General features: G+C 45.3%; 1 protein-coding gene across 1 annotated transcript in view; it reads left to right on the top strand.

Annotated features, from left to right (window-relative positions):
* LOC137622343 (probable RNA-binding protein 19) overlaps positions 1-22,609 on the top strand; it is a 119,217-nt gene that overhangs the window by 92,313 nt on the left and 4,295 nt on the right. Inside the window, 4 exon segments of the mRNA XM_068352926.1 lie at positions 11,983-12,164; positions 12,797-12,913; positions 14,031-14,100; positions 14,102-14,134. Of these exon segments, the coding sequence (XP_068209027.1) occupies positions 11,983-12,164; positions 12,797-12,913; positions 14,031-14,100; positions 14,102-14,134 (402 nt within the window).

Genomic DNA, 22,609 nt, shown 5'->3' on the forward strand with positions numbered 1-22,609 from the left:
GGTTGCTCCCCTCTGGCCCGCGAGAGAATGGTTCACCGAGGTACTGCAATGGCTAGTGGACGTTCCCAGGACTCTTCCTCTAAGAGTGGACCTTTTGCGTCAGCCGCACGTAAAGAAGGTACACCCAAGCCTCCACGCTCTTCGTCTGACTGCCTTCAGACTATCGAAAGACTCTCAAGAGCTAGAGGCTTTTCGAAGGAGGCAGCCAGAGCGATTGCCAGAGCAAGGAGGACATCCACTCTCAGAGTCTATCAGTCAAAATGGGAAGTCTTCCAAAGCTGGTGCAAGGCGAATGCAGTTTCCTCAACCAGTACCTCTGTAACGCAGATAGCTGACTTCCTATTACATCTAAGGAATGTAAGATCCCTATCAGCTCCTACGATCAAGGGTTACAGAAGCATGTTGGCAGCGGTCTTCCGCCACAGAGGCTTAGATCTTTCCACCAACAAAGATCTACAGGACCTCCTTAGGTCTTTTGAGACCTCAAAGGAACGTCGGTTGTCCACACCAGGCTGGAACCTAGACGTGGTTTTAAGGTTCCTGATGTCAGCAAGATTCGAACCGCTTCAATCAGCCTCTTTTAAGGATCTCACATTAAAGACTCTTTTCCTCGTTTGCTTAGCAACAGCTAAAAGAGTCAGTGAGATCCACGCCTTCAGCAGGAACATAGGTTTTACATCTGAAACGGCTACGTGTTCCTTGCAGCTCGGTTTTTTGGCTAAAAACGAGCTTCCTTCTCGTCCTTGGCCCAAGTCGTTCGAGATCCCAAGCCTGTCCAACTTGGTGGGGAACGAACTAGAGAGAGTACTTTGCCCAGTAAGAGCTCTTAAGTACTATTTAAGACGTACAAAGCCATTACGAGGACAATCAGAAGCTTTATGGTGTTCTATCAAGAAACCTGCTTTACCGATGTCTAAGAACGCAGTTTCTTACTACATCAGGCTTTTGATTAGAGAGGCCCATTCTCATCTGAAGGAAGAAGACCTTGCTTTGCTGAAGGTAAGGACACATGAAGTTAGGGCTGTCGCTACTTCAGTGGCCTTCAAACAGAACCGTTCTCTGCAGAGTGTTATGGATGCAACCTATTGGAGAAGCAAGTCAGTGTTCGCATCATTTTACCTCAAAGATGTCCAGTCTCTTTACGAGAACTGCTACACCCTGGGACCATTCGTAGCAGCGAGTGCAGTAGTAGGTGAGGGCTCAACCACTACATTCCCATAATCCCATAACCTTTTTTAATCTTTCTCTTGAAATGCTTTTTATTGTTGTTTTTGGGTTGTACGGAAGGCTAAGAAGCCTTCCGCATCCTGGTTGATTTGGCGGGTGGTCAAATTCTTTCTTGAGAAGCGCCTAGATTAGAGGTTGTGATGAGGTCCTTTAGTATGGGTTGCAGCCCTTCATACTTCAGCACCTAGGAGTCGCTCAGCATCCTAAGAGGATCGCTAGGCTCAGTAAGGAAGACGTACTTAAAAAAGGCAGAGTAATGGTTCAAGTCGACTTCCTTACCAGGTACTTATTTATTTTATGTTTGTTATTTTGAATAACTGCTAAAATGAAATACGGGATACTTAGCTTCTAATGTTAACATGTATGCTGGTCTCCACCCACCACCCTGGGTGTGAATCAGCTACATGATCATCGGGTAAGATTAATACAGTATTGAAAAATGTTATTTTCCTTAGTAAAATAAATTTTTGAATATACTTACCCGATGATCATGAATTTAAGGACCCTCCCTTCCTCCCCATAGAGAACCAGTGGACCGAGGAGAAATTTGAGTTCTTGTTGACAAGAAGTACTTGAGTACCTGCTCACAGATGGCGCTGTTGTGTACACCCCCACCTGTATAGCGATCGCTGGCGTATCCCGACCTTAGATTTCTGTCGGGCAACGGAGTTGACAGCTACATGATCATCGGGTAAGTATATTCAAAAATTTATTTCCTAAGGAAAATAACATTTTTCATAACTCTGACCATCCTTTACATTCAGATCTCCCTGGACAATTCTATCCTGTTCGTAATACTAGGCATGCAGTTAATTCTAATAGCCAGGCCTTCTCCATCATGAGGCTCAATACTACACGGTATTCTAGAAGTTTTATTCCAGCTGTTACGAAGTTGTGGAATGATCTTCCTAATTGGGTAGTTGAATCTGTAGAACTTCAAAAGTTCAAAGTTGGAGCAAATGTTTTTATGTTGACGAGGCTGACATGAGTCTTTTTATAGTTTATATATGACATATATGTTTTTAACGTTGTTAACAGTTTATATAGGACATATCTGTTTTGACGTTACTGATTTCAGAATGATATATTGTTAATTCATTCTCATCATTTATTTATTTCCTTATTTCCTTTCCTCACTGGGCTATTTTTCCCTGTTGGAGCCCTTGGGCTTATAGCATCTTGCTTTTCCAACTAGGGTTGTAGCTTGACTAGTAATGATGATAATAAGAGAGAGATTGAGTACCGTACTCTCTTTTTTTGAAGAGCTCAAGAAAATAAAGTTGTATATCAAATTTCTGATTAGTACCAACATTACTACAATACTACACAGTATTCTAGAAGTTTTATTCCAGCTGTGACCAAGTTGTGGAATGAGCTTACTAACCAGGTAGTTGAATCAGTAGAACATCAAAAGTTGAAACTTGCAGCAAATGTTTTTATGTTGAACAGGCTGACATAAGTCTTTTTATAGTTTATATATGACACATCTGTTTTGATGTTACTGTTTTTGAAATATTTTATTGTTCATTTTTTTCTCATATTGTTTATTTATTTCCTTATTTCCCTTCCCCACTGGGATATTTTTCACTGTTCGAGCCCTTGTGCTTGTAGCATCTTGCTTTTCCAACTAGGGTTGTAGCTTGGCTAGTAATAATAATAATAATATAGTACAGTATTCACTTTTACTCTGTAATGTTTGTTTCTTAATAAAGGAGGTGATACTTTTCTTTATACATACATATATAAATAAATTGTGGTGAAGAAAGCATCTCGGTTTTATAGAATTTCAATGGAAATTTGATGTTCATGGTAATTGTATACATGCATTCTACTATTGTTTTGTCTTGTTTTGCTAATTGTTAGTGAGAATGATTCTTTTACTAAATTGATAAAGAAAAAATGAAGTATATTCATTATACAGTATGTAGAAAAAAACCAATATCAGCTTATTGTGTATGCCAAAAATAACTAAACCTTTAGCTGCGTTGGATAGTACCTAGTTTTTATGTATATATTCAACTATGCTGAAAACACCTCTGGAGAGAAACATGATAAATCATTGTCTAAAATCTTTTTGCCAATCCTGCTCTGATTAAACATTTTGAAGTTTTTTTTGGGGGTATACAACATAATTGTAGTAATATACAAGTTGATACAGTAGGAATCTATTTCTGTGTAGGGCTAGAATAATTAAGTGTTTTATCTTGTATGTTGATGGAGTGGTGAGAGAGGTGAATGCTCGAGTGCTTGGACGAGGATTAAAACTGGTAGGCGAGAATGATCATGAATGGGAGGTAAATCAGTTGTTGTTTGCGGATGATACTGTACTGGTAGCAGACACAGAAGAGAAGCTTGACCGACTAGTGACAGAATTTGGAAGGGTGTGTGAGAGAAGGAAGTTGAGAGTTAATGTGGGTAAGAGTAAGATTATGAGATGTACGAGAAGGGAAGGTGGTGCAAGGTTGAATGTCATGTTGAATGGAGAGTTACTTGAGGAGGTGGATCAGTTCAAGTACTTGGGGTCTGTTGTTGCAGCAAATGGTGGAGTGGAAGAAGATGTACGTCAGAGAGTGAATGAAGGTTGCAAAGTGTTGGGGGCAGTTAAGGGAGTAGTAAAAAATAGAGGGTTGGGCATGAATGTAAAGAGAGTTCTATATGAGAAAGTGATTGTACCAACTGTGATGTATGGATCGGAGTTGTGGGGAATGAAAGTGATGGAGAGACAGAAATTGAATGTGTTTGAGATGAAGTGTCTGAGGAGTATGGCTGGTGTATCTCGAGTAGATAGGGTTAGGAACGAAGTGGTGAGGGTGAGAACGGGTGTAAGAAATGAGTTAGCGGCTAGAGTGGATATGAATGTGTTGAGGTGGTTTGGCCATGTTGAGAGAATGGAAAATGGCTCTCTGCTAAAGAAGGTGATGAATGCAAGAGTTGATGGGAGAAGTACAAGAGGAAGGCCAAGGTTTGGGTGGATGGATGGTGTGAAGAAAGCTCTGGGTGATAGGAGGATAGATGTGAGAGAGGCAAGAGAGCGTGCGAGAAATAGGAATGAATGGCGAGCGATTGTGACGCAGTTCCGGTAGGCCCTGCTGCTTCCTCCGGTGCCTTAGATGACCGCGGAGGTAGCAGCAGTAGGGGACTCAGCAGTATGAAGCTTCATCTGTGGTGGAAATGTGGGAGGTTGGACTGTGGCACCCTAGCAGTACCAGCTGAACTCGGCTGAGTCCCTGGTTAGGCTGGAGGAACGTAGAGAGTAGAGGTCCCCTTTTTTGTTTTGTTTCTTGTTGTTGTCGGCTACCCCCCAAAATTGGGAGAAGTGCCTTTGGTATATGTATGTATGTTTTTAGTTAGTCTAGATTTTATAGTGTAGTAGAAGGTCTCAACTTACTAACATTCGGAGATACAAACACAATTCCAACTGAAATCATGAATCTCAGATATTGTATCAAAAGTTCATAATGAAATAAAGTAATGAAACAATATTATATGATTTAACCCTTTTACCCCCAAAGGACGTACTGGTACATTTCACAGAAGCCATCCCTTTACCCCCATGGACGTACCGGTACGTCCTTGCGAAAAAATGCTATAAAAATTAGTTTTTCAATATTAAACTTACCCGATAATCATGTAGCTGTCAACTCCGTTGCCCGACAGAATTCTACGGGAGGGATACGCCAGCTATCACTATACTAGAAGGGGGTGTACTCACCAGCGCCACCTGTGGCCAGGTACTGCAGTACTTCTTGTTGACACCACCTCAATTTTTCCTCTGTCGTGCTTCCGGCAAGACGTTCTTGGATACGCTTATGATTTTGGAGTATTGTTCACGGTTTTTGGTGAAGTATTTCTCTAAGATTTCAGCTTTCGCTATACTGGAAACTTTTCTAATTAGCTTAGATAGCTTTTATATGGTTTTGATTTATGGTTAACGATCTTTTGCTTGATTTGGAATCCCCCTTGACTTGCTCTTTGATTCAAGATGTCTGACCTTTCACAAGCCCCTCCCCATAGACGATGTAGGTCTTGTAATAGGCGTATTCCGAAGGCCTCGGTTGATCCTCACACCACTTGTTCTGACTGTAGGGAAAGACCCTGTCAGTTGGAAGATCGATGTGAGGAATGCGCCGGACTTTCGGCACTTGAATTTGTTCGATTCCTTAAATATTCAACCAAGTTAGAGAGAGAGAGAGTTAGGAGGAGTTCTTCTCGCTCTTCGCTTTTTTCCTCACCTCATGATCCTCAACCTTTTCCTCCCCCTGTAGTGGCTACCCCCGAACCTACTATTTGTGCTCAGCCTGATATGTCAGTTGTTTTGCGTGCCATTCAGGCTTTAGGTGACAAAGTGGAATCGGTGGTTAGTGACCATAAGTCTCTTTTGGCAGACGTCAAAGAACTTAAGGTCAAAAGTGCAGTGGGAGGTGATAGTGCCAGTGCTGTGCCAAGTGCTAGTGTCAGTGCGGTGCCGAGTGCTAGTGTCAGTGTCAGTGTTGTGCGTGAGGGTACTTCCGTGGGTGCCAGTCGTCCTCCCAGTCCGGGACCTCTTGCAAGCTCCCAAGCCCAGGGGAGAAGCAATGTCGAAGGGCAAAAGGGTTCGGCAGGCCTTGATCGGCGCACAGAAGTATCCTCGGTGGTTGCGGGCGTGTCTTACAGAGACCGTCACTCCCACCCGCAGACGATTGAGCCCGTCTTTTACTCGTCTGCAGAAGAAATATCGGGGAGGAAACGCTGGACTCAGGTCTCAAGACCTCTGAAACGTAAAGTCCAGACCTCAAGAGTTCAACAACCCGGATGCAGTCATTGGATTAGCTCTGACTCTCCGCTGTCATCAGGTGACTGTACACCTCCTAAGAGAGGTAAGGCGATACCTCAACAGACCTCATCTTCTGTTAAGGCTTTGCCTCAGCAGACCTTAGCGTCTGCTGATCCCAAGATGACTTTGCTGCAGTCCATGCAGTCGCAGCTTGCGGTCTTAATGAGTGAGTTTCAGGCTGAGAAGGTTGCACCTCCTCCTGCGAACGCTCCGCCTCACCGCAGTCCAGTCTGCCAGGCGTACGAAGTTGAGGTTCCTCAGGCTACCTTACCGCGTTCTGAGTTGCCAGTTACCAGCGGTGTGCAGCAACCTCAGCCTTCCTTAAGGCAACCTCAACAATGGGAGCAGGAGTCTTATGCTTTACTTCCTCCTCTTCCTCTTGCGGTTAGACCATCGAGGCAACAACCTCTTGAGGTACGACAACCTCTTCCATCCATGAGGCAGCCACCTCAGCTCTCGCTGCAGCGACCTCAACTTTCCTCAAGGCGAGAGCCTCAACTCTTAAGGCTAGCACCTCAGGAACCTCAACTCGCGAGACAGGAACTGCGTTCTGCGCAGCCGCTACCTCAACTCTCGCAGCTCACACCTCAGGAACCTCAACTCGTTCCTCAGGAACCTGCTACTGCGCATCCGCAACCCTTGCAGCAAGCGCAACTCTTGAGACAGGAAGCTCATGCTAGGAGTCAGCCACCTCAACCCATGCGCCTACCTTCCTCCACTCTTCTTGACCAGTCTTTGCAGCCTGAACCTCAGGTTTTAACTCAGCAACAGAGACTTGAGGATGAAACCACAAGTGTTTATGCACCCGCTTGTTCAGATTCTGCTGTTCAGCATACCGCTGTTACTTTACCTCTCACTTCGCTACACTCTGGTGATGAGGTTTCTGAGGAGGAAGCTGCGCACCTAGATCCCTCTTCGGACGTGGAGGAACCCAAGTCTTCTCCTCTACCCATTGACTTTCGTAAGGTCCTGGCTCTTTTCAGAGAGGTATACCCGGACCATTTTGTTTCTGCTACCCCCCGCTCTCCTCCATCTGAGTTTTCGCTGGGCATGCAACCGGTTAAGTCAGCCTATACTAAGCTCGTCTTTGCTAGATCCTCTAAGAGAGCTTTAAGAATATTAGGGGATTGGTTGCAGTCCAAACAGCAACTAGGGAAGACTTCCTTTATGTTCCCACCTACTAAGCTCACTTCTAAGGCGGGCGTATGGTATGCCACAGGAGAGGAACCAGGCTTGGGAGTCCCTGCCTCTGCCCAGGCTGATTTCTCAAGTTTGGTCGACTCTCCTCGTAGATCAGCGATGAGGCGCTCTAAGGTCTGCTGGACCTTTTCCGACTTAGACCACTTCTTAAAGGGTGTATTTCGTGCCTTTGAGATTTTCAATTTTCTCGACTGGTGCCTGGGGGCCCTGAGCAAGAAGACCTCCCCTGCGGACAAGGACTCAGCCATGCTTATAATGTCCTGCATGGATAAAGCAATTCGGGATGGGTCCGGCGAGCTTGCTTCAATGTTTGTTTCAGGAGTTCTTAAGAAAAGGGAGCAACTTTGCACTTTTCTTTCTTCCAGCATCACACCTTGTCAAAGGTCTCAACTCCTTTTTGCTCCGCTTTCTAAGTTCTTGTTCCCCGAAGAGCTTATCAAGGATTTGTCTGCGGCCCTGATTCAGAAGGACACTCATGATCTTGTGGCCTCTTCAGCTCGTAAGGCTAAGGTTGCTCCCTCAGTTCCCAGGACTTACCGCACCCCAGTGGCTGATACTCCTGCTACAAGGTTTATTCCGCCCTTTCGTGGCAGAGCCCCCAGCCGAGGAAGCTCCCGTCCAGACTCTTCCAGGAGCAGGTCTAGGAAAGGTCCCAAGACTTCAAAAGGCAAACACTGACTCTCCTCCTCTCCAGACAGCAGTAGGAGCCAGACTCAAGACCTTCTGGCAAGCTTGGGAAAGGAGAGGTGCAGACGCCCAGTCTGTCAGGTGGCTAAGGGAGGGTTACAGGATACCATTCTGCCGCAAACCCCCTCTGACCACTTCTCCCATCAACCTCTCTCCCAACTACAAGGAAAAGGACAAGAGGCTAGCGTTGCACCAGGAGGTGTCGCTCCTGTTACAGAAGAAGGCAGTGGTTATAGTCCGGGACCATCAATCCCCGGGCTTCTACAACCGTCTCTTTCTGGTGGCCAAGAAGACAGGAGGTTGGAGACCGGTGCTGGACGTCAGCGCGCTCAATGCTTATGTCACCAAGCAGACGTTCACTATGGAGACGACGAAGTCGGTCCTAGCAGCGGTCAGGCAGGAGGACTGGATGGTCTCGTTGGATCTGAAAGACGCTTACTTTCACGTTCCTATTCATCCAGACTCCCAACCTTTCCTGAGATTCGTTTTTGGAAAGGTTGTGTACCAATTCCAAGCCCTGTGTTTTGGCCTAAGCACAGCTCCTATGGTGTTTACGCATCTGATGAGGAATATTGCAAAATTCCTCCACTTATCGGACATCAGAGCCTCCCTTTATTTAGACGACTGGCTGTTGAGAGCCTCCACGAGTCGTCGCTGTCTGGAGAGTCTCAACTGGACTTTGGACTTGATCAAGGAACTGGGTCTATTAGTCAACTTAGAAAAGTCCCAGCTCATTCCCTCCCAATCCATAGTTTACCTGGGAATGGAGATTCGGAGTCAGGATTTTCGGGCTTTTCCATCGGCCCCAAGGATAAGCCAAGCCCTAGAATGCATCCTGAGCATGCTGAAGAGGAACAGTTGCTCGGTGAGACAGTGGATGAGTCTAACAGGGACCCTGTCATCGTTAGCCCTGTTCGTCGAGTTAGGGAGACTCCACCTCCGCCCTCTCCAATTCCATCTAGCAGCTCATTGGGACAAGGATTTGACGCTCGAAGCAGTCTCTATTCCTGTCACCAAAGAGATGAAGACCACTCTCTTGTGGTGGAAGACCAACCTCCTTCTCAAGGAGGGCCTATCGTTAGCGATTCAGACCCCCAATCTTCATCTCTTCTCGGATGCATCAGACTCGGGCTGGGGCGCGACCTTGAACGGACAGGAATGCTCGGGAACATGGAACAGGGAACAGGAAACGCTCCACATCAACTGCAAGGAGCTGCTGGCAGTTCATATGGCCCTTATGAACTTCAAGTCCCTCCTGCTAGGCAAGGTGGTGGAGGTGAACTCCGACAACACCACAGCCTTGGCTTACATCTCCAAGCAGGGAGGGACCCATTCGAGGAACCTGTACGAGATAGCAAGGGACCTCCTCATTTGGTCAAGAAGTCTAAACCTCACTCTAGTAACGAGGTTCATTCAGGGCAACATGAACGTCTCAGCAGATCGCCTAAGCAGAAAAGATCAAGTCATCCCCACGGAATGGACCCTTCACAAGAGCGTGTGCAACAGACTTTGGACCTTGTGGGGTCAACCTACGATAGATCTGTTTGCCACCTCCATGACCAAGAGGCTTCCGTTGTACTGTTCCCCAGTTCCAGACCCAGCAGCAGTTCATGTGGATGCTTTTCTGCTGAATTGGTCCCATCTCGACCTTTACGCATTCCCACCGTTCAAGATCATCAACAGAGTCATTCAGAAGTTCGTCTCGCACGAAGGGACACGGCTGACGCTGGTTGCTCCCCTTTGGCCTGCAAGAGAATGGTTCACAGAGGTACTACAATGGCTGGTCGACGTTCCCAGGACTCTCCCTCTAAGAGTGGACCTTCTACGTCAACCTCACATAGACAAGGTACACCCAAACCTCCACGCTCTTCGTCTGACTGCCTTCAGACTGTCGAAAGATTCGCTAGAGCTAGAGGCTTTTCGAAGGAGGCAGCCAGAGCGATTGCCAGAGCAAGGAGGGTATCCACTCGTAGAGTCTACCAATCCAAGTGGGAAGTCTTCCGAAGCTGGTGTAGAGCCAATGCAGTTTCCTCTACCAATACCTCTGTAACCCAAATAGCTGACTTCCTATTACATCTAAGGAATGAGAGATCCCTTTCGGCTCCTACGATTAAAGGGTACAGAAGTATGTTGGCTTCAGTTCTCCGCCACAGAGGTTTGGACCTTTCTTCCAACAAGGACCTTCAAGACATCCTTAAATCTTTCGAGACTTCTAAAGAACGTCGTTTATCCACTCCAGGCTGGAATCTAGACGTAGTCTTAAGGTTCCTTATGTCTCCTAGGTTCGAACCTCTCCAGTCAGCTTCCTTCAAGGACCTTACCCTCAAGACTCTTTTCCTCGTCTGCCTTGCAACAGCTAAGAGAGTTAGTGAGGTTCACGCCTTCTGCAAGAACATTGGGTTCACATCCGAATCTGCAACATGTTCTTTACAGCTCGGATTTTTAGCTAAGAATGAACGTCCTTCACGTCCTTGGCCTAGATCGTTTGAAATTCCTAGCCTTTCCAACATGGTGGGTAACGAGCTAGAAAGAGTTCTTTGCCCTGTCAGAGCTCTGAAATATTATCTTAATAGGTCAAAACCTATACGAGGACAGTCAGAAGCCTTATGGTGTGCAATCAAGAAACCTTCGATGCCCATGTCCAAAAACGGAGTTTCGTATTATATAAGGCTTCTGATTAGAGAAGCCCATTCTCACATGAAGGATGAAGACCTTGCTTTGCTGAAGGTAAGGACCCACGAAGTGAGAGCCGTAGCCACTTCGATGGCCTTTAATAAGAACCGTTCTCTGCAGAGCATTATGGATGCAACTTATTGGAGGAGCAAGTCAGTGTTTGCATCATTTTATCTTAAAGATGTCCAGTCTCTTTACGAGAACTGCTACACCCTGGGACCATTCGTAGCAGCGAGTGCAGTAGTAGGTGAGGGCTCAGCCACTACATTCCCTTAATCCCATAACCTTTTTTAACCTTTCTCTTGAATGCTTTTATTGTTGTTTTTTGGGTTGTTACGGTAGGCTAAGAAGCCTTCCGCATCCTTTTTTGATTTGGCGGGTGGTCAATTCATTCTTGAGAAGCGCCTGGGTTAGAGGTTGTGTAGAGGTCCTTTAGTATGGGTTGCAGCCCTGTATACTTTAGCACCTTAGAGTTGATTCAGCCTCCTAAGAGGAACGCTGCGCTCAGTAAGGAAGACGAACTTATTAAAGGCAGAGTAACGGTTCAAGTCGACTTCCTTACCAGGTACTTATTATTTCATTGTTATTCTGAATAACTGATTATATGAAATACGGGATACTTAGCTATCCTTTAGTCATGTACACTGGTTTTCACCCACCCCCCTGGGTGTGAATCAGCTACATGATTATCGGGTAAGTTTAATATTGAAAAATGTTATTTTCATTAGTAAAATAAATTTTTGAATATACTTACCCGATAATCATGATTTAATTGACCCACCCTTCCTCCCCATAGAGAACCAGTGGACCGAGGAAAAATTGAGGTGGTGTCAACAAGAAGTACTGCAGTACCTGGCCACAGGTGGCGCTGGTGAGTACACCCCCTTCTAGTATAGTGATAGCTGGCGTATCCCTCCCGTAGAATTCTGTCGGGCAACGGAGTTGACAGCTACATGATTATCGGGTAAGTATATTCAAAAATTTATTTTACTAATGAAAATAACATTTTTCATATTTTTTGATAATTTTTTGAGAAAATTCAGGCATTTTCCAAGAGAATGAGACCAACCTGACCTCTCTATGACAAAAATTAAGGCTGTTAAAGCAATTTAAAAAAAATATACTGCAAAATGTGCTAGGAAAAAAATAACCCCTTGGGGGTTAAGGGTTGGAAATTTCCAAATACCCCGGGGGTAAAAGGGTTAATGCAGTAAGCAAGACAACATTTGTAGTATGAAATGGGACTATTTTTTGTCCCATGCAGTTGAAAATCATAGGCATGTGAGTTAGAGGAAAAAAATTAACAATATTTAACTTACAAACAATTCAACTTCAAAACAGCTTCTTTGAACATACAGTATTAAGTGTCTTTTATCTTTCAGCATTTTTCAAGCGTAGGCCAAGTCCACTCGGTGTTGATTGCCAAGAGACGAGAACTCTCCCAAGGATATGGTTTCGTGCAGTTTGTCAAACAATCGGACGCACAGAAAGCATTGAGAGAACTGCAGGACTCGGTGTTGGAAGAAAAGAATCTTGAGGTTAAACTGTCTGAGAAGACTTTAGCGTGAGTACTGTAACATTTCAGTAATCAAGATTCTATGTATGCAGTAATCCCTTCCCATGTCGTGGTATACTTATTGCCCCCTTGGTATTTCGCGGGTTTATGAATATATTACTGTATATGTAAATTTGTATCGCGGTCTCCTCTTTATTTGATGCAAATGAGATGTGTATTTTTCATATTTTAATTATTTTTCGTTAGAAATTAATTTTTGGGTTTATAAAATCTTAAATTTATAAAGATAATAGAAAATATGAAACATTATAAGAGTGAAAAAAATATACTATTTAGCCGAGGGATTACTATACCCATCATCATATCATACACATTGCAATATTACCTTTAGTAATTATGCCCTCGGGTAATAAAGTAGTTAAAGCAACTTTTGTATTTATGCTGTGTGAAGAATAGATAAAGTATGTTTAAATATATGTACAGTATAGTACAGTATTCCAGTGCTTAATACATGTTTGATATAAGACAGTTGTGAGACTTCGATTTTAAATTACAGTACTATATACTGTAATAACAATGGGAAATAACACTTGATATAAGATCTATGAGTATTATAATGTCAAATTTAAAAGTATATTCCTCTTGTAGAGAAATAACTTTAGCCTTATCCTCTGTTCCAGGGCACCTGTCAAAAGCGCAAGAATGCTACATGATGCTGGTGAACAAAATTCGTCGAAAATCCTTGTGAAGAATATTCCCTTTGAAGCGACGAGAAGGGAAGTCCGTCAGCTGTTTAGGTGAGGTACCCTCTGATTTTATGTACTGTAATTACTCCCTCCAAGGAGGTTATGCATTCATCTCTGTTTGTTTGTTTGTCTGTCACCAGCCTAACTCAAAAAGATGAATTTTGATGGAAATTTCAGAATATGTCAGAAATGAGCTAACTTAGAAGTGGTTAGATTTTGGCAGTGATACAGGTCCAGGATATTTATTGTACAGTAGATTCATTCATGGTCAACATACGAAAGAGGAAAAGTTTGTAACGTAGACTTGATTAAAGCATTGACAATCTTCATTGGCAGAGGTCTAAAATTTCTTAATTGCTCTTTCTTCCTGTTGTTTTTATAACTGTTCGTGTCTATGTGTATGCTTCTTGGGATTTGCCAATATAAGAAGAGGACAAGATGTGAATTCAGAACAACAAGTCCATGAAAATCTTATATTAGATACATGTAAGATGACTCGCTTTATAGCTGTCAGTTATCCCAGCTTCCTTTCTTACATCTTGAGGTCCAATCATGTAAATTTTACTTGATATCGCAACTGTTGGGTTTCCCCCCAGTGGTTATCGAATAGCCTTCCAGGCCCCAGTGCTAGGACGTATGGCCGTAATACAAAAATCTATAAATCTAATGATTGAGAAAACAGAGAAGTGTTTGGATAAGAATTGTTATATCGAAAGAGGGAATGCTGTAATGAATAGTAAATATTTGGAAGAATATACTTAATTGTCCAAGAGAAAATGCAGTTAAAAAGACACACAAACAAAAATGGTTAATTTTAAGCAAACTATAAGAGACAAAGAGAGGAAGATGTATGCACAAATGTTAAGAGGGGGAGAATGCTTTTACAAGGTTAATGCATTTGTTTTAAGGTTACACCAAAATCTTGATGTCATGAGATTCATGCAGTGAGTGTTTGTGGATTGTACAGTAGAGTATATATTTATATCTTCATATTTATATACTGTATATATTAGAAGCTGAATGAAACTTGAAGCATTGCAGTGGACAGTTTTTATGTCATACCCACGTTAAATTAAAGAGAAGGGTATTACGATGAGTTTTAAGCCATGCAAACAGTTTGAAAAATGTTGTGAATTATGTTTTCTTTTTCCTTTTCTCCTTTTAACAGCACATTTGGTGAGCTGAAATCAGTGCGGTTGCCGAATAAACCTGCCACTCAGGATCACAGAGGTTTTGGATTTCATAGATTTTGTGTCGAAAGAGGAAGCCAAGGTGAGTAAGGTTCTTTTGTGAGTCGAGTTCCTATTGTTCTTAAAACTTCCAAAATTGAGTTGTTCCGTAACCGAAATACAAACCGCGCTACAGTGAACCCTCGCCACTTCGCGGTTCGACCATCGCGGATTCACCACTTCGCGGTTCGACCATCGCGGATTCACCACTTCGCGGATTTTTTCCATAACCCATATATATACAGTAAGTATATATATATATATATACCTGGTATATATATATATATATATATGTATGCATGTATTTATGTATATATGTATTTATGTATATATGTATTTATGTATATATGTATTTATGTATATATGTATTTATGTATATATGTATGTATGTATATATGTAGGTATGTATATGTGTATACATATAAATATATATATATATATATATATGTAGGTATATATATATATATATATATGTATATATATATATATATATATAGGTATATATATATATATATATGTATATATATGTATATATATATATATATATGTATATATATGTATATATATGTATATATATGTATATATATAATATATATATATATGTATATATATATATATATATGTATATATATATATATATATATGTATATATATATATATATGTATATATATATGTATATATATGTATATATATATATATATATATGTATATATATATATATGTATATATATATATATATATGTATATATATATATTATATGTATATATATATATGTATATATATATGTATATATATATATATATGTATATATATATATATGTATATATATATATATGTATATATATATATATATATGTATATATATATATATATATGTATATATATATATATATATATGTATATATATATATATATATGTATATATATATATATGTATATATATATATATGTATATATATATATATATGTATATATATATATATATATGTATATATATATATATATATGTATATATATATATGTATATATATATATATATGTATATATATATGTATATATATATATATATATGTATATATATATATATATATATATATGTATATATATATATATATGTATATATATATGTATATATATATATATATATGTATATATATATATATATATATGTATATATATATATGTATATATGTATATATATATGTATATATATATGTATATATATATATATGTATATATATATGTATATATATATATGTATATATATATATATGTATATATATATATATATATATGTATATATATATATATATATGTATATATATATATATATATGTATATACTATACTATATATGTATATATATATATATATACTATGTATATATATATATATATATGTATATATCTATATATATGTACTATATCTATATACTATATATGTATATATATATATATATGTATATATATCTATATATACACACACACACCACACACACACACATATATATATATATATATAATACTTTATATATATCTAAAGTAGGAAGATGTGATGTAGTTCTAAGGGAAAAGTATTGGAAATATGTCTGGGTAATAAGCAAAGCTCTACCTCCAGTTTGTTTCTTCATTATGATCAGAGATAAATGTAAACAAAACATTGGTTGCCATTTTTTATTGTGCTTTTTAGCGTGTTTAGGAAACTCATGATATAAAATCACCTTTAATATTTGTGCCTGTTTTAGTTTAGGGTACTGTAGTACATGCATTAAGTGTTCTGTACATTAAAGGGTAGTTTGTTAACAGTACTACGTACAAGGGAAGGTTTTAAAAGTCTGAATATACATGTTGAATAAATAGGTAAATATGGTGTCACTACTTCGCGGATTTTCACCTTTCGCGGCCGCGTCTGGAACCTATCTACCGCGATAAACGAGGGTTCACTGTATTTACATAGGGTATTACTTTCGGCGTAACTGAAATGACGAGCCATTAGAATTTTAACGAGGGTTAATTACCCCTGCGCTAGTTAGCAAGGGGGTAGGGGAGTGGTAGCTAGCTACCCCTCCCCCCCTCACACACACTGGTGAACTGCGTCACTTCACTTTTGGCTCGGGCGATGAGCAGACGTCTCTGCTTCGCCCTCGCATTGACAGCTTTAAATTTTTTGCTTTTTCTTTCAGTTTGTGTGCTTGGAATTGGCCTCATCCTTTCTTCCTATCATGCGAAAGTGCCCTGGACTCCCCGACCGCCCTTGTGGAACGTTCATGTCGGCGGTCAAGATGGACCCTCACACCTTATGTCCGCATTGTCGAGGTCAACGGTGTGAAAGGGATAAAAACTGTAGTGAGTGCAGGGAGTGGTCTTCCTCCCAGTGGGAGAGGTTTGCCCGGCTGCGTAAGAAGAAGTCTAAGCGTGACCTTTCTCCTTCAAGGGCTGCCTTGAAGAAGGAAGGTTCCAAGGACTCTTCTTCCGCTGCCCGAACCTCCTCCGAAGCTCCCACTCGATCGGTCTCTCGTGAGAGGCCGTCGAGTGGTAGCGTAGGCCTTTCTTTTGTTTTCCAACCTCGGGGTTCGGGAGAGGGCGTTGCCTCCCATAGCGAGGCAGCTCCCCCTCCTCCTCCGGGGGAGGGCATTGATTTTGTTGATGACCATGTTGCTAACGATGATCTCTTACAGCTTTGGGCTTCCTTGGGGCTTAAGGGCTTGCCCTCCAGAGAAGCCCTGTTTGACCTGATCCAGTTGGGTGCAGCTGTCAAACAGTCGCCGGTAATAGCAGAGGTAGATCCTCTGTCTATTGTCGACGCTGTTGTGGCAGAGGCTTCCGACGGGTTGGGTCAAACCCCTGCTGCGGTTGCGGTTGTTGCTGAAGGCTCAGTTCCTCCCTCCGAACATCCTTCGAGGGAGGCGCTGAGTCCAACGGTCTCTCGTGTGGGTGTTTCTCCCCCTCGGGGGAGTGCACTGACATAGACTCCTCTTTAGAGGACAGACGATGGTGTTGCTGTGCCTCGAGGTCGTCTTCGCCGTAAGGCTCCCCTCCTCTTCGCCGCAGAGGCCTTCCTTCTCCTTACAAGGGAGTTAGGAGGCGCCTCTTCGGATCTTCGCCTTCGACGTCCCCCGCAGAGGATCCTCTTCGACAAGAGCAGACCGTTGCAGCCGCATCACTAGACCTCTCCGCAGATCGTTCGCGATCTCCGACGCCTGCCAGACCTTCCAGTCTTCCATCACCATTCCTGGACGCTGATGCGCAGTGGGCGCCAAAGCACCCCGTTGTCCAACGGGCACCGGTCCCTTCGGGGCAAAAGGGCTTATCCCACAATGTGGGTAAGTCCCTTAAGTGCCAGGTTTTACCTGCGCGCCCACGATCTCCTGCGCGCCCCGCTCTCCTGCTGACCAGACTTCTGCTGATTCTACGAGCCGACGATCTCATGCTGAGTCTCGCCGTAGATCTGTTGGCCTATGCTCACCTGCGCGCCAGCGCTCTCCTGTGCTACAGTGACCTCCTGTGCGCCAGCGCTCTCCAGTTCGCCAGCGCACATCTGTTCCTGCTGCGCGCAATGCGCGCCATCGGTCTCCTGAGCGCCCACGATCACCTGCTCGTCAGCGCACAACTGCGCGCCCTGTTCTTGATGCGCGCCAACGTTCGCCCGCGCGCCCATGATCTCGGAATCTGAGCGCGGGCAAGGACATTGTTCCTTCGCCTCGCCAACGTTCGCCTACGCGCCAGCCATCGCCTGCGCGCCATCGCGTGCACTCACCTGTGCGCACTTCTAAGACAGCCCGAGCACCTGCGCTCCCGCGTGCCCGCTCGCCCACGAGATATCTCTTGAGCCCGCCCACGAGCGTTCGCCTTTGCGCGCAACCTCACCCTCTGGTCCTGCGCCCCAGCTGGCACCTTCTGAACGCGCAACTGCGCGCCAACAATCTCCTGGGCGCCAGCAATCTCCTACGCGCCCGCGCGATCCCTCGCTTGCGCGCAAGCGTTCTCCAACGCGCCCACGCTCCGGATCGCCACAGGTCTCTGACACGCCGACACGCTAACTCGCCTGTGCGTAGTCGATCGCCATCGTTCTCCCGATCCCCAGCGCTCACCCTTACAACTGTGCGCACCTTCACCAGCGCGCCCACGTGCTCACTCGCCAGCGCGCCCACGCGCACCCTCGCCACCGCGCCCACGCGCCTTCATCTCCGCTTGCCCGTGCGCCAACGTTTGCCCGCACGCGAACCAGCGATTCCACCATCGCGCCAGCGCGATCTCGCCAGCGATTCCACCATCGCGCCAGCGCGATCTCGCCAGCGATTCCACCGGGTTTCGCAGCGCGCCCAACCTTGCGAGTCTTTGGGGACGCGTGCTTCTAGATCTTCGTCCTCACGATCCCCACCCCGTAAGCGCAGAGCTGCGCACGTCCAGGAGCAGGAAAAATCTTCGGAGAGTTCTACGCATCATTCTTCTTTTCAGGCAGGCCCCGTGGTATCCACTCCTAAGGATCAGCCGATCCCCTTCCCTCCCGCGGGTGTTGCTGACACTGCGTCGGTCAGCCGTCAGCCTTGGTTCGGGTTCCTGATCAAAGCGGTCGTGCAGGCTATGAAGCCGGCCCTCGCTGATCTGGGGCTGAAACCAACGGCAGCCTCGTCCCCACTGAAGAGAAGGAGAGGAGTGGACTTCGTGGTAACTTCTCCTAGGGTTAATCTTACTCCCAAGAAGTCCGTCAGGAAGGCCCCTTCCCCCTCGCAGACGTCTTCTCCTTCCCCTGTGGACGAAGCCTTTCTGTCCTCAGGAGAATCCAGCGAGGTGAGGCATTCTCCCACAGCACCAATGGGAGGAACCCCACCTCGAGGAAGAGAACCATCTCGCGTGGAGAGGAGCCCCCAGACTTCTTTGCTTGAGTCCTGTATCCCTCCCAGGAGGGAGCCTAAGGACTCGAAGACTGCTCCTAAGTCTTCATCTCGGATTCGACCAGAGTTAGTGAGACCCCAGGAGAACGTCCCCGTATCTCCCCAAGTAGAGCTACTGGGGACAGGAGACCTTGCTGCCAGTCCACAAGGAGGAGAGCAGCACGAGTCGGAGCATGCCTTCTGGCAGGTCCTGAGTCTAATGAGGCAACTCAACGGATTCAAGGACCCCGAGACCGCCCCTGCGAAGGCAAGGATACGGTCCTGGACCAAGTCTATGGTACCCAGAAGCTCCCAAAGGCCAGCGCAGCTCTGGCCTGGTCCCAGGGAGTCAAGAGTGCTAGAGACAAGGTTGAGGGCCAGCTCTCCAAACTCGCCTCCTCCAGCCATTCCTCTGCTGGGAACAAACTCCTCCCACCTCCTCGTATACAACAGAGGAGGTACTTCGAGATCATGGGGGAGTCTTTTTTGGCTCTTCCCCTCCACCACTCTGTGGAAGAGCTCGCTAGGGGAATTTCTTTCGAGAAACTCTCCACCCGGCAGGTGACATTCTCGGCTACGGAGATCCTAAGCCAGGAGAAGGTCGCAAAGTGTGCCATGCAGGCCACTTCGTGGCTGGACATCTGGCTGGGGTCTCTGGGTATCCTATTGTGATCCAAGGACTTGTCCAAGGAGAGCACCAGGAAGGCCATGGAGACTTTCCTCCTCTCGGGAACGCGCACCATCGAGTTCCAGGCCCACCAAGTTTCGAACTTGTGGGCTAACTCGATCCTTAAACGTTGTGATGCCGTGACCGAGAGGTTCCACTCGAAAGTCCCAGCCATGGATGTCTGCAAGCTCAGACACTCCTCCATCCTTGGAGGGAGTTTGTTTGAGCCCAAGGATGTGGAATGGACAGCTGAGAGGTGGAGGAAGTCGAATCCCGATTCGTTCCTCCAAAGGGCCCTTACATCTCGGCCCTACAAGCCTCCAGCTCCTCAACAACAACAGCAGCAGACTCGTCAGTCAAGGACATCGAAACAGGCTCCGGCAGCAAAGGGAAAGGTGTCTAAGCAGCAGCCCTTTCCTGTCAAGGACAAGAAAGGCGGAAAGTCCTCCAGGAGAGGCAAAAATCCTAGGGGGAGCGGCCGAGGCTGTAAACGCTAGGATTGGCAATCCCCCTGCATGTCCACCAGTGGGGGGATGCCTACAAAGTTGTGCGGATAGGTGGCAGCAACTCGGGGCCGATTCCTGGATGATCTCTGTGATCAGCCAAGGATATCGCGTCCCGTTCATAACATCTCTTCCTCCCCTGACAGCGAATACAGTGTTGTTGAGCTCCTATGCCATGGGATCGGCAAAGGGGCTAGCCTTTCGGGCAGAAGTCGAGACCATGCTCAAGAAGGATGCTCTCCAGAAGGTCGTCGACGGCTCCCCAGGCTTCTTCAGTCGACTCTTTCTTGTAAAGAAGGCGTCTGGAGGCTGGAGACCTGTCATCGACCTCTCAGCTCTGAACGAGTTTGTCAAGCAAACCCGGTTCAGCATGGAGACAGCAGACACGGTCAGACTTGCGGTGAGACCACAAGACTTCATGTGTACACTGGATCTAAAGGACGCGTACTTCCAGATCCCAATCCATCCGTCTTCCAGGAAGTACTTGAGATTCAGCCTAGACAACAAGATCTACCAGTTCAAGGTGTTGTGTTTCGGTCTCTCCACAGCACCTCAGGTGTTCACCAGAGTGTTCACCCTGATATCTTCATGGGCACACAGGATTGGCATCCGTCTCCTTCGCTATCTGGACGACTGGCTGATCCTGGCAGACTTGGAGTCGACCCTTCTTCGACACCGAGACAAGCTTTTGGGATTTTGCCAAGATCTAGGGATCATGGTAAATCTCGAGAAGTCTTCTCTGCTTCCAACTCAACGACTGGTATATCTAGGCATGATATTAGACTCCAATCTCCGCAAGCCTTTCCATCAGACGACAGGATAGCAAGGCTGAGGAGCGTCGCAAGGCCTTTCCTCGGACGAGAGGAGCTTCCAGCCCAATCTTGGTTACGTCTCCTAGGTCACCTGGCCTCCTTGGTCCGTCTAGTTCCAAACGGCCGCCTCAGGATGAGATCTCTGCAATGGCGGCTCAAGTCCCGGTGGAATCAAGGCAACGATTCCCCGGACACTTTGATCCCTATGGGACCTGCAGAACGAACGGACCTGCAGTGGTGGCTGACCGACGAAAACCTTCGAAAGGGAGTGGATCTTCTCGTCCTTCCCCTGGATTTGATGCTGTTCACGGACGCGTCAAAAGAAGGGTGGGGGGCCCACGTTCTGAACCAGAGGATCTCAGGCCTATGGTCAGAATCAGAAAAGTACCTTCACATCAATCTGCTAGAGATGAAGGCCGTCTATCTGGCCCTTCAACAGTTCCAACAGACCCTGGCGGGCCACTCCGTGGTGGTGATGAGCAACAACACCACAGTAGTGGCTTACAATATATCAACAAGCAGGGAGGTACCTTTTCACAACAGCTATCCCATCTTGCAGTAGAGATACTGAGGTGGACCGAAGTCCACTCGATTCCACTATCAGCTCGCTTCATTCCGGGCAAAAGGAATGTGCTCGCCAACAGTCTGAGCAGAGAATCGCAGATACTGAGTACCGAGTGGTCTTTGGATCCTCAAGTAGCCAACAAAGTCCTGACTTTGTGGGGTTCCCCGACAGTGGACCTGTTTGCGACAGCCTTGAACTTCAAGCTGCCGCTGTACTGCTCCCCAGTCCCGGACCCCAAGGCACTCTGGCAAGATGCCTTCCAACAAAGGTGGGACAACATCGACGTCTACGCCTTCCCACCGTTCTGTCTGATGAGAAGGGTGCTCAACAAGACCAGACTATCGGTCAATCTGTCAATGACCTTAATAGCTCCGCTATGGCATCATGCAGAGTGGTTCCTGGACCTTCTGCAGCTCCTGACAGAACTCCCGAGAGAACTTCCCCCACGACACGAGCTACTCAAGCAACCACACTGCAACATCTCCCACAAAGCCGTAGCTTTGCTTCGACTTCACGTCTGGAGACTATCCAGCGTCTCCTCACGGAGAGAGGCTTTTCGCAACAAGTTGCGGTGAGGATGTCTCGACACCTGCGAAAGTCATCTGCAGGGGTCTACCAGGCAAAGTGGAGAGTCTTCTGTGGTTGGTGTTGTGGGAGGGGTATCTCTCCCCTCGGTGCCACTATTCCAGCAATAGCGGAGTTTCTCGTGTATTTGCGGGAGGAAATGCGCCTTTCAGTCTCGGCGGTGAAAGGCTATCGCTCAGCCTAATCTTAGCCTTGAGGCTGAAAGGAATAGACATTTCTTCCTCGCTGGAACTTTCTTTACTCATACGAAGCTACGAACTTACCTGCCCTCAGTCGGAAGTGAGACCTCCTCCATGGAACGTGGTTCAAGTCTCCAGGGCTCTTAAGAGACCTCCGTTCGAACCATTACGCCAGGCCACTGATTAACACCTGACTTGGAAGACGGTGTTCCTGCTCGCTTTGGCATCTGCCAAGCGGGTTAGTGAACTTCATGGTCTCTCATACGACGTCGCCCATTCAAGGGATGGGGGAGGTAACGTTCGGGTTCGTCCCTGAGTTTGTAGCTAAGACTC

This window comes from Palaemon carinicauda, chromosome 29 (assembly GCF_036898095.1).
Source record: "Palaemon carinicauda isolate YSFRI2023 chromosome 29, ASM3689809v2, whole genome shotgun sequence".
Taxonomy (NCBI): Eukaryota; Metazoa; Arthropoda; class Malacostraca; order Decapoda; family Palaemonidae; genus Palaemon; species Palaemon carinicauda.